This window comes from Crinia signifera, chromosome 7 (assembly GCF_055691185.1).
Source record: "Crinia signifera chromosome 7, ASM5569118v1, whole genome shotgun sequence".
NCBI lineage: Eukaryota > Metazoa > Chordata > Amphibia > Anura > Myobatrachidae > Crinia > Crinia signifera.
The window spans coordinates 181,907,417-181,920,566 of NC_139223.1; the positions used below are offsets into that span (position 1 = coordinate 181,907,417).

The following is a 13,150-nucleotide window of genomic DNA, read 5'->3' on the forward strand; positions in this document are numbered from 1 at the left end:
GTCAGTCTTATCTCCTGCTGTGTTTACCTGGCTGCTACAGTGTATCAGTGCTCCCTGCAGCAGAACTCCGGCTCTGACAGCATTCAGCACTTACTCAGCTCCCCCGGCCATCATATGGCATAACAGCGCGCCGGAAGTGAAACCTGCGGAGCAGCCTGAAAAGCGGAGGCTGGAGCTCCTGTTCTGTGCTCTGTCTCCCAGCACACAGGTGGCACCTGGCGCCCACGCAGCCCCTGCTCCCCCAAGCAGCAGCGGGGGCTGCCTTACACAATCTACGCCACTGGGCATTATGTGTATGAGCGGCACTACTACTGTGGGCGTTATGTGTATGAGAAGCACTACTACTGTGGGCGTTATGTGTATGAGAAGCACTACTACTGTGGGCGTTATGTGTATGAGCAGCACTACTACTGTGGGCGTTATGTGTATGAGCGGCACTACTACTGTGGGAATTATGTGTATGAGCGGCACTACTACTGTGGGCATTATGTGTATGAGCGGCACTACTACTGTGGGCATTATGTGTATGAGCGGCACTACTACTGTGGGCGTTATGTGTATGAGAAGCACTACTACTGTGGGCGTTATGTGTATGAGCAACACTACTACTGTGGACATTATATGTATGAGCGGCACTACTACTGTGGGCATTATGTGTATGATCAGCACTACTACTGTGGGCATTATGTGTATGAGCGGCACTACTACTGTGGGCATTATGTGTATGAGCGGCACTACTACTGTGGGCATTATGTGTATGAGCGGCACTACTACTGTGGGAATTATGTGTATCAGCGGCACTACTACTGTGGGCTTTATGTGTATGAGCGGCACTACTACTGTGGGAATTATGTGTATGAGCGGCACTACTACTGTGGGCATTATGTGTATGAGCGGCACTACTACTGTGGGCATTATGTGTATGAGAAGCACTACTACTGTGGGCATTATGTGTATGAGCGGCACTACTACTGTGGGCGTTATGTGTATGAGCGGCACTACTACTGTGGGCGTTATGTGTATGAGCGGCACTACTACTGTGGGCGTTATGTGTATGAGCGGCACTACTACTGTGGGCGTTATGTGTATGAGCGGCACTACTACTGTGGGCGTTATGTGTATGAGCGGCACTACTACTGTGGGCGTTATGTGTATGAGCGGCACTACTACTGTGGGCGTTATGTGTATGAGCGGCACTACTACTGTGGGCATTATGTGTATGAGCGGCACTACTACTGTGGGCGTTATGTGTATGAGCGGCACTACTACTGTGGGAGTTATGTGTATGAGCGGCACTACTACTGTGGGCATTATGTGTATGAGCGGCACTACTACTGTGGGCATTATGTGTATGAGCGGCACTACTACTGTGGGCATTATGTGTATGAGCGGCACTACTACTGTGGGCATTATGTGTATGAGCGGCACTACTACTGTGGGCATTATGTGTATGAGCGGCACTACTACTGTGGGCATTATGTGTATGAGCGGCACTACTACTGTGGGCATTATGTGTATGAGCGGCACTACTACTGTGGGCATTATGTGTATGAGCGGCACTACTACTGTGGGCATTATGTGTATGAGCGGCACTACTACTGTGGGCATTATGTGTATGAGCGGCACTACTACTGTGGGCATTATGTGTATGAGAGGCACTACTACTGTGGGCATTATGTATATGAGCGGCACTACTACTGTGGGCATTATGTGTATGAGCGGCACTACTACTGTGGGCATTATGTGTATGAGCGGCACTACTACTGTGGGCATTATGTGTATGAGCGGCACTACTACTGTGGGCATTATGTGTATGAGCGGCACTACTACTGTGGGCATTATGTGTATGAGCGGCACTACTACTGTGGGCATTATGTGTATGAGCAGCACTACTACTGTGGGCATTATGTGTATGAGCGGCACTACTACTGTGGGCATTATGTGTATGAGCGGCACTACTACTGTGGGCATTATGTGTATGAGCGGCACTACTACTGTGGGCATTATGTGTATAAGCAGCACTACTACTGTGGGCATTATGTGTATAAGCAGCACTACTACTGTGGGTATTATGTGTATGAGCAGCACAACTACTGTGGGCATTATGTGTATGTGCAGAGCTGCTGTGGGCATTATGTATATAAGCAGCACTACTGTGGGCATTATATGAATGAGCAGCACTACTACTGTGGGCATTATGTGTATGTGCAGAGCTGCTGTGGGCATTATGTTTATAAGCAGAGCTGCTGTGGGCATTATGTGTATAATCAGCACTACTGTGGGCACTGTGGGGTGATTCTGATTAGCTCGGCACCGAATCCTCACATTAACATGCGAGGGTGTGTGTAAATCCTGAAACACTCATGTCCACCTTGTGTCTACCTTTCTCATGTCAACAATTTAACCCTGTCGACCTATTGCACATTGACCTATTTGCATGTCAACATGTTGACCATGTTGACATTTTGACCCTGTTGGGGTAGGCCTATTCACTATCTATTCTATGTACACACTGTAGATCTATCAACCGGATCCATATGGTAAAGTAACAACAAACAGGTTTATAAAATAGCACCCGCTCAGACGCTGCCCGGCTGTTCCCGGCCTGGCATGTGGCCTGCACAGCGTGACTCACAGCGGCACTCACTGTGTGCAGCCAGGAGAGGTCAGGCGGCGAACAGGTTCTGGCCTCACTGTCACTCACTGTGACTTGAGTGTGTGTGCGGCTGGGAGAGGTCGGGCAGCAAGAGGGTTCTGGCGCCTAGGTCACGCTGCGCATGATGCAGCACTGCACCTATGGCGCCGGAACCTGCTTGACCTCTCCCGGCCGCACATGACAAAATCACTTCCTCCTGCGTTACACCCGCCGCCTGCCCCGCTCCACTAATGTAAGGCATGTGGGGCATCTCGCTCCCTGTGTCTACCTTTTTCATGTCGCCGTTTGACCCTGTGGACCTTTTGACCCGGTCGGCCTATTGCAAGGTGACCTTTTGGGGTAGACCTATTGACCCTGTAGATCTATCAACCAGAACCAGATTTTTATATGACGGGCGCACAGAGCCGAGAATCGTTTTAAAAAATAACAAGTCAACTTTTTTGTTTTTGTGAACCCGTAGGATTTCTACAGTATAACTGAGTTCATGAATTCTTCGGTTAGTTTTTGAACTGAAAGTGTGCAAACTGTTTCCGATGATGCCTGGTAAATGCCCCAGTCGCCAGTCAGTGCCAGTCTAACTTTCAAAAAGTTTAATTAAAATAACATTAACGTGAAAATAATCATTGACGTTTGATTGTCTGCTCATCTGATCATTCATTCGCTGTTTCCTTTACGTTGTCTCCAGAATCTTCAGCTTGCACTTCTGACAGGGTGCTGTGCCTGAGGCAGTGCCAACGTGATCCTGCCAGCGGGAGATGGGACCACAGGGAATATAAGCAGCCAGGAAGGAAGGAAGGAAGGAAGAACGGCAGAGAGATAGAGGGAAGGAAGCTGATCGGATCACAGCAGAAAGACTTTGATAAGGAGACAGGTGTACTGACTTTAAAGCAATGCTGGACTGATGTGGGATGAAGGCGTTGTGACCATGGTACAGTGACGGAGGCTGATATGGGGGTGTAAGGCTGCTACAGATAACAGGGTGAGTGTCTTTCTCTCTTTTTGACTCTCTTACATACATGAGAACAGTTTAGGGCTCAGTTTTACATCAGTTATTGGTACTTTCTGCTGTCAGCACTCACACACAAAGTCTGAGTTGAAGGACCGTGTACCTGGTAGACAAGGCCATTCTTGTTGGACACATAACAAACTTAAGGATCTACAGATTGCATGACTTGTCTGAGCAGCTCTCACTGCAGCCACCGCAGTCATCCTCAGATGACACACAGCTGTATATAGGGTGAAGGGGGTCAGCCAGGAGGGGAGACAGAAATGTCAGTGTCAGTAGCCAGGAGGGGAGATAGAAATGGCAGTGTCAGTAGCCAGGAGGGGAGATAGAAATGTCAGTGTCAGTAGCCAGGAGGGGAGACAGAAATGTCAGTGTCAGTAGCCAGGAGGGGAGATAGAAATGACAGTGTCAGTAGCCAGGAGGGGAGATAGAAATGACAGTGCCAGTAGCCAGGAGGGGAGATAGAAATGACAGTGCCAGTAGCCAGGAGGGGAGATAGAAATGACAGTGTCAGTAGCCAGGAGGGGAGATAGAAATGACAGTGCCAGTAGCCAGGAGGGGAGATAGAAATGACAGTGCCAGTAGCCAGGAGGGGAGATAGAAATGACAGTGTCAGTAGCCAGGAGGGGAGATAGAAATGACAGTGCCAGTAGCCTGGAGGGGAGATAGAAATGGCAGTGTCAGTAGCCAGGAGGGGAGACAGAAATGTCAGTGCCAGTAGCCAGGAGGGGAGATAGAAATGACAGTGTCAGTAGCCAGGAGGGGAGATAGAAATGACAGTGCCAGTAGCCAGGAGGGTAGATAGAAATGACAGTGCCAGTAGCCTGGAGGGGAGATAGAAATGACAGTGTCAGTAGCCAGGAGGGGAGATAGAAATGGCAGTGCCAGAAGCCAGGAGGGGAGATAGAAATGGCAGTAGCCTGTGCCCATCAGACAAGGTCATGCCAACATTACTTTGCATGTTAGCAACCGCTGGCCTTCCTCACACTCATCATCGCTCGCTCTCTATTTCTCCTAAGGTTCTTTATTTTCTCCCAATTGAATCATGACTGTCAGACCCAGCACCAGGCGATGGAGCGGGGAGTTTGTGCCTCACACAGAGACACGATCCGGTGCCGGCTCCCGGGACAGGTCTCATTCCAGGGAGCGCCCGAAACAAAGGCAAGTTATCTCCTATTGTTTGAGGTTGCCCATAGGTCAGTGTGGGATACGGTCATTGGGTCACCAGCATGATGCTAGACAAGCATTAGTTCGACACCATTAGGTCGACATGCATTTAGGTCGACATGACAGGGTCATTAGGTCGACATGTTTTTTTTTTTACTGTTTTTGACAGGGGGTATTTTATACCCTACCATCCACTAGGGCAGGGTGGGAGAATAAAATAGTGTGCCGAACGTAGCGAGGCACCGTGCCCGAAACTCAGTGCTATGTTTTACTGTTTATGTTGATTGTGTTGACTTTCTGTTAAAAAAAAAAACATGTCGACCTAATGACTCTGTCGACCTTCATGTATGTCGACCTTAACCCATGTCGACCTAATGGTGTCGACCATAATGCTGGTGACCTAATGATCCATACCCAGGCAGTGCATGTCAGTCTGTGGGACAGGTACTGCTAGGGGTATGGGACAGTGCGTCGATACTATGGAGGTCTAGGTCGGCACTTGAAATAGGTCGACGTAGCTAGAGTCGACATGGGTGGAATGTCGACGCAATCATTAGGTCCACAATGGGAAGGTCGGCAGTCAAAAGGTTGACATGATATTTTCTAATTTTTTACCCGATTATCGACATAAGTCGACATGGGCACTGCAAAAATGTACCGTGTGCCCTCACATGATTCGCTGCGCTCACCATGCTTCGGGCACACTGTTATATTCTACCTCCACACCCTGGTGTATCGGGGGGTATGGAATACCGCCTGTTGGCACATGTCAGCTCAAAAATATTAGAAAAAATGAATTTTGACCTTCCCATTGTCGACCTAATTCATTTGTCGACCTAAGCCCTGTCGACATTTAGTGGTAGACCCAATGTATGTCGACCTAGCGAACGTATGCTGCTGCCAGGAGGACATGGGACGTATGCATGGCGTGCTTCAATATAAAAACGACTACATTGAGTATTGAGCTTTTTATAGGGAAAGCATTTTGGGGGGAGATGTATCAAACCTAGATAACCGGGTCTATGTACTAAGCCTTGGAGAGAGATGGAAGCTGATTGGTAATTTGTCTCACAGCCTGTAACATGGCATTTAGGAGGTGATTGGTTAGAATTATATATAGCTCCAAGGATTGATAAATCTCCCCCTTTAGGGACAGACATTAGAAGAGCAGCAATGTCAGTGTTCAGACTGTACGGTAGATCTGGGCTGCAGGAGTGAATATCTAAAGGGAAAAGTAATAGGATGAGAGATTTGGGAAGACATTTCCAGTTTTTTTAAAGCGGCAATCATTTACACCGCAAAGCCAGTGTAAATGATTGCCGCTTTAAAAAAAAAAAACTGGGAATTTCTTACCAAATCTCTCACTTTCTAAATCTCTCATCCGATTACATTTCACCCCTAATGTAATGTGTAACAAGTTATATGAAAATGGCTGAATACTTCCATTACAGCCCTACTGGATTGTTATCATTTACTCACCTAGGTGAAAAACCTGAAAATATAAAGATATAGGGTATAGATGTGCAGACTCGGATTCCAGAGATCAGAGCCCCCACGGACATCATCATTCCAAGCCCGGTTCCGAGCGGGGCTCGGAGATTCCCGCCTGACGGGTCCGTCCGCGTGGTCAGAACGCCATCTTCCGGTGCCGGATTTCGCAAGGCTTTAAATAGCGGCTGCTGCGTCCGTCATCTTCACTCCAGTCTAGTTGTGGGTTGGGAGAGGGTGTGTTGGTGCTGCTGCTGGGGCTTAAACTTGAGCTTGAACGCAATCTTTTTTATTCGCTGGGGCTGTCTCTCAGTGCTGCTGTGTAGTCTAACTGTGTACTTGTAGTACTACTGTCTCCTCTGTGCGGTTTACCTCTGGTGTGCTGTGCTGTAATTATTTTATTCGCTGGGGCTGTCTCCCTCAGTGCTGCTGTGTACTCTGTTCTCTTCTCTGCTTAGGGTGGGCTCTCCCTAGCAAGGAGGACAGTCTAACTGTGTACCTGTAGTACTACTCTCTCCTCTGTGCTGGGGCCTACCTCTGGTGCTGTGCTGTAATATATATTATATGAATAATTAATTATAATATAAATATAGTCCACTGGTGCTGCCTGCACTGAATCTGCCAGTATTATTTAGTTACTCAGTCCACTGTTGCCACTGGCAGTGCTACTGCCTACCTAGTGTACCTACCTAGTACATACTAGGCTGCTCTATATAATTTAATTAAAAAATAATACTTGTGCTGCGTGGGACTGTAAAAAATAATTCCATGCTGCTGGTGCACTGACATGTGCCACTGCCAAGCAGTACCTAATAATACAATTAATTATTATAAATTCTGCTGGTGCACATATACTAGTATTGCTGACTTGTGCCTAGTACTGCCGTATCTACCTGTCTGGTGCCTAATACTGCCGTATCTACCTGTCTGGTGCCTAGTACTGCCGTATCTACCTGTCTGGTGCATAGTACTGCCGTATCTACCTGTCTGGTGCCTAGTACTGCCGTATCTACCTGTCTGGTGCCTAGTACTGCCGTATCTACCTGTCTGGTGCCTAGTACTGCCGTATCTACCGCTGCAGTGCCACTCTTACATGAGCCACATGTTTGTGCCGCACACTTGTGTGGCTTAGCATAGTTATCCAGCTACCTCGGTGCAATCTTTTGCCCTAAAAACAATATTGTGAGGTGTTCAGAATAGACTGGAAATGAGTGGAAATGAATGTTATTGAGGTTAATATAGCGTAGGAGCAAAAAAATAAGAACCCCAAAAATCCAAACACAAAACACTTAGGAGGTGTTTTGCCAAAACCCTTTAGAACCAAAAACCTCAAGGTAATCAGAACCCAAAAACCCGAAAAGTGGCCGGTGCACATCCCTAATATGGGGTGGGGTGCTCTAACATCCACGGTCCCGCTTCACCGGTTACCACATTTATACTAATCGCATACTGTATGCACTAACATATGCGATTAGTAAGACAGAGGACAGTTGTTCTGATAACAGCTGTCCTTTGCGATGCGGCGCCGTCCCTGGACTTCCTGGTCTGAGACTCAGTAGTCCCTCTGCGCATGTGCAGAGTCAGTGGCGCCGGAACGGGGGGGGGGGGGCGAGGGGGCAGCTTGCCCCCCCCAAAATTACTGAGGCGCTAAAGCAGCTGTGCGGGCGGGCGGCTGATTAATCAGTAATATAGGCGGGCGGGCGGTGGGCTGATTAAGCTTGATCCAGCCTCCCGCCCGTCCGCCTATATTACTGATTAATCGCAGCCGCCCGCCCGCACAGCTGCTTTAGCGCCTCAGCAAGTGTGGCACCCCAGCCTATTTTTCCCTAGCCCCAGTAGCGGGACCCTAGGGGTTAATCCCCAGAGCAAGGAGGGCGCGAGAAAACGTCCCCAGGCTGATTGACAGCACTGGGGGACGTATGAGAAGGAGGAGGAAGTGCGTGGAGAGAGAGGTCAAGGGAGGTCGCAGCACGAGGAGCGGAGGAAGAGCGCGTGAGCTGAGGAGGGACAGCGTGAAGCCTGAGACTGAGCGCCGGGGAGAGGAAGACCAGGGATCTGAGCGGCGGCGCGGTGATGACCGCGTGACCCCCAGACACACGCTGGGAGCAGGGACGCGGCATTTGAAGCGCGCGACCCCCGCCGACCCCCAGACGCACAGTAGAGAGAGGGAACGACGGGGAGAGACGGGAGAAGGAGCCCAGCAGCGCAGAGTGGCTGGCTGAGTGCGGCAACGCTGCAATAGCAGCGCCCACACTAGCAGCCCCCTGGAGGAAGAGGACTGGCGCCAGTCAACCCGGACGCCAGGGGACCTGATCGCGACGGGCAGTGGCCTGCACCTTGCTCCTGACGCCAGGTACCCCCGAGATCGCCACCCCCTGGCCTGTCTCCCTGTGTCCACTCCCTGTCACCAACGCAAACTGCACTAATCGGGCACCCCCCTGTTGGATGCCCCAGGGTGTCTTCAGCCCCGTTACCGGCCGGCGGACTATATTCGCCATATGCCACCCAACTGGGTGAGGACAGCCCCCACCTATGTCTTAGTTACAAAAGGGGCACCCCACAGGATGAGGACGGCACACCCAAACAGGTTTATGTAATTATGTCTGATTATCATAATCAGATAATCACATAAATCTGTTTGGGGGTGACACTGCCACTTTTTCCATTTTTTTCGAGTAAATGACAACCCCTGGATTAATGTCAGTCCTGGTGTCTCTGGCCACATGTATATGCCGCTGCCCGGTGTATAATGCCCACGTGTATATGCCGCTGCCCTGTGTATAATGCCCATGCGTAAATGCCGCTGCCTTGTGTATAATGCCCACGCATATATGCCGCTGCCCTGTGTATAATGCCCATGCATATATGCCGCTGCCCTGTGTATAATGCCCACCTGTATATGCCGCTGCCAGTGTGTATAGTGCCCGGGGGTAACATATAGCAATTTAGGGGGCGCCAAAATGAGATTATATCTTGCCCCCCCCCAACCTAAAAACGTTCCAGCGCCCCTGTGCAGAGTAGATAGCCGCTGCTCACACAGAGTGAAATCCCGTCCTGCGCAAATGTGCGAGTGAATTGCAAATGGATCGCTATTCGTCATCCACTGCAAATCCATACACAAACCAGTGCAAATGTAAGTCTGTCCTTTCCACAGCTCAGATCGAGGTCGGAGCGGGCATCACAGACTCTCCCATAAAATGTTTGGGCACGCCTGCAATTTTTCTGACACTCCCATAAAACGGTTGGTTAACACCCCCAAACACCGACTTATTGTCATTCAAACTGTGGGGAGGATTGCGGTTATCATCCATACGCTATTTCTGTCGCTATTTCCACTGGCGCAACGCGTATGGTACGCAATCGCAGTGATTCGATAATAGCTCGATCCGTGAATTCGCACAACAGCGATCAACTGTGAATCAGGCCTGTAATGTAATGTACAGTACTAGTGTCCAGGATAGCGCTGAGTGGGTAGGGCCTCCATGGTAATATTGGGCCTTATTCTGGTTCATTCTTAGAGGCAAATTCCTTTTCAAATGGACAGAACCATGTGCACTGCAGTTGGGGCAGATATAACATGTGCAGATAGAGTTAGATTTGGGTGAGTTATTTTGTTTCTGTGCAGGGAAAATACTGGCTGCTTTATTTCTACACTGCAATATACTGTAGATCTCACCCCACCCAAATCTAACTCTCTCTGCACATGTTACATCTGCCCAACATGGTTTGTCCATTTGAGAAGGAATTTGCCTCTGAGAGTGAACCAGAATAAGGCCCATTGTGAGGCTGATGTCACATTAGGAGTCATACAGACCAGCAATGCTGTGATGGGTGCAGGGAAAATACCGCCTGATTTTGCATAAAGATCAAATATACATTAATATTAATGCTGCAATTTAGAGTTGAGTTAGAATGTTTCAATCTTTCAATTCTAAAACTGTCCACACATTTTAAATCCATTATCTGACAATAGCACGATATTATTTTTGCAATGTGAGCTCTAAGGGAGTTACTGTATTTAATACTTTCCAAGTCATAAGAACCTGCAAGATTTCAGCTAAATGTAAAGTAGCAAACTCTTATAAAGCCAAACCATCCTCACAACCAGGGTCACCTGGGAAGAAGACGGTGTGGTTTGTGCATGTGTTGCGGCTGGGGTGGGGGGTGCTACTTACCTGGCCAACTGGAAGGATCGTTGGGTAAGGACAGAGAGGAGGCTGCTGCTGCTCAGCTGGGCTGCGGAGGATGCGGTGAGGATGTCGCTGCTTAGCAACAGCAGTCTCTGCTCTCTCCCTACAAGTGATATGCCCAGGGTTGGACTGGTGCACAGGGGTACAGGGGAAACCCCTGGGGGAGTGCCCCGTGGCCTGGCGGGGTCCCCCTCCTCCTTATCTAGGGATCAGGTTACACACTGTTTATTTCTATTATACATTATATATATGTTACTTGTCAGCCCCGGGGACCATTGGAGGGTGCTGGGAACTGAAAGGAGGGTGGCTTGAGGTATGAAGAACTCATGCATTGGGACACCAGGGAGCAGCTGGACCAGAGAGTTGGCGGAGACCAGGAACAGGGTTGCGGAGTCTAACTTGTCAGCAGTATTCACCAGGGAGCCCTGCAAGGAGCTTTGGACTTGGCTGCGTCTAACGAGCAGGATGCAGCCCCCTGCCCTATCCTCTGGCAGCAGCTGGCTGGTGCCAAGGGTGTTGACAGGGAACTGAGGGATGTCTTGTAGGCCTGGGACCTGGGGATGACAGGTGACGGTCTGAGAGCTGGTAGGAGTTGTTGACGGCCTAAGAACCTGAGAACACTGATGATGGCCTGGGAGCCGGTAGATGTTGTCGACAGCCTGGGAGCTGGTGAAGTGTTGACGGCCTAGGAGCCGGAGATAAACTGAGAGCCGGTATTAACTAGGAGATGGCCTGGGAGCCAGTAATAGTGTTGATGGTCTGGAAGCCGCAGATAACTTGGAGATGGCCTGGAAGCCAGTAATAACTTGTAGATGGCCTGGGAGCCGGTAGGAGTGTCGACGGCTGGAGATGTCGACAGCCAGGACAGGGATTGTACTGGTGTACACAACAGCTGGTGGTCGACTCAGGGTGTTGACAGTCAGGACACTGATGGTAACTGTCCCTGAAGACTGTAGCAATGAGTAGTCGACTCAGGTGTTGACAGTCAGGACTTGAGGTGGTAATAGTCTGATGCAAGGTAACAGGTTGGCCTGAGAGCCAATATAGAGTTCTAGCCTGGGAGCTAGCAAGGGACAGCTAGCCAGGGCCAGCGGTGACCTCTGCTGGGGATAGCTGGGCACACATAATGCAGGGATGTAATAAGAAGGAGCACTAGTAGATGGTGGATAAACCAGGGAACAGCAGCAGCAGGACACTGAAGGTGGAATCGCTGGGAGCACTGGATAGACTGAAGCCTGGGAATCTCTATCTCTGGGGAGAGCAGAAGGAACAATTGTTTAATGCAAGGAGGCTGGGCTAGAACCCTGACTTATATCCCCCTTGCCTATCTCTGATTGGCTGCAAGCCGCAGCAGCAATCTGAACCAGGAAGTACCTGGAATCATAGGTGTGCGCACATTGAGTCTTATGGGTGCAAAGGCACCCCCTAATGCTGTGCCCACCCTTATGAACACCTCCCTACCAACAATACCTTTTACCAAAGACTTTTGCTTTTTAGAACTGTATTCCATTGAAAGAAGCGCCCATCAATCAATTATGTGTGTTTTGCATTGTTACTTGTACCAGACCATTGTCATATCACTACATATCATCCATATATGTTTTTTACTTTATTTGCATGTATTGGTACTCGCTACATTTTACATTGTAGTGAGTACCAATAGATGATGGTAGACATTAATGGCGCTGTTAGACACAACCAATGGGCGGTGTTATACATGCCCAATATGTGGTGCTAGGCATACCCCTTTGACGGTGCACCCCCTAATAAAATGTGCTGCGCACGCCTATGCCTGGAATTACCTGGATTCTGACACAGGTAATCAGGTCAAGGTTCAGGCCAGCAGACAGTGCAATTGGCCCATACTGTCAGCTGACCACAGGTGTCATGGCAGCGCCCATGGAGCATGGGCCTGGCGTGGAACTGACACAGGACGCAGTGCAAAGGCCTTGGGGCACAAGGGACACAGGGGACATCGCGCCATGAACTGCAGCATGAAATGACACAGGCAGTGGGCCTGTGACGCAGATTTTCAATTTTAATACATTTTTCTAAGGAACACAGTAGATTTTACTAGAGAAATGTGACTAAAAATTGATTCCCCCAATTCTTTTGTTTTCATAAATATCCTAGGCCACACCCTAGTGTGCACGTTGACCAAACCACAGGCTTCATAATAGAAGGAGCACCTACTTGATTTTGGAGCCTCCTTTTTATGAGATTATTTTTTAGGCACCATGTAGGTTTCTAGGCACCATAAGATGCTAAAAGTTAGGAACCCCCCCACAAGTGACCCCATTTTGCAAACTACACCCCTCAGGGAATTCATCTAGGGGTATAGTGTACATTTCAAACCCCCAGGGGTTTCACCAATTGTGGTACAACTGGGCTGTGAAAATGAAAAATTAAATTTTTTACACAAAAATGCAGTTCTGGCTCAAAATTTTTCATTTTCACAAGGAATGAAGGAGACAAAGCACCCCAAAATATGTGCCCCAATTTCTCCCGAGTACGGCAATGCCTCACATGTGACCAAAAAATACCATTTGGGTGCATGGCAGGACTCAGAAGGGAAGGAGTGATATTTGGATTTTGCAGCACAGATTCTGGTGGAATGTTGGTGGGTGCTATGTCGCATTAGCA

General features: G+C 49.1%; 1 protein-coding gene across 1 annotated transcript in view; it reads left to right on the top strand.

Moving 5' to 3' along the window:
• The first annotated feature begins 3,286 nt into the window (after positions 1 to 3,286).
• Positions 3,287 to 13,150, top strand: part of TRPM8 (transient receptor potential cation channel subfamily M member 8) — a 112,634-nt gene continuing 102,770 nt past the window's right edge. The window contains exons 1-2 of the mRNA XM_083154576.1: positions 3,287 to 3,635; positions 4,682 to 4,823. Of these exons, the coding sequence (XP_083010702.1) occupies positions 4,708 to 4,823 (116 nt within the window). The 5' untranslated portion in view covers positions 3,287 to 3,635; positions 4,682 to 4,707. The remainder of the gene's footprint in view (positions 3,636 to 4,681; positions 4,824 to 13,150) is intronic.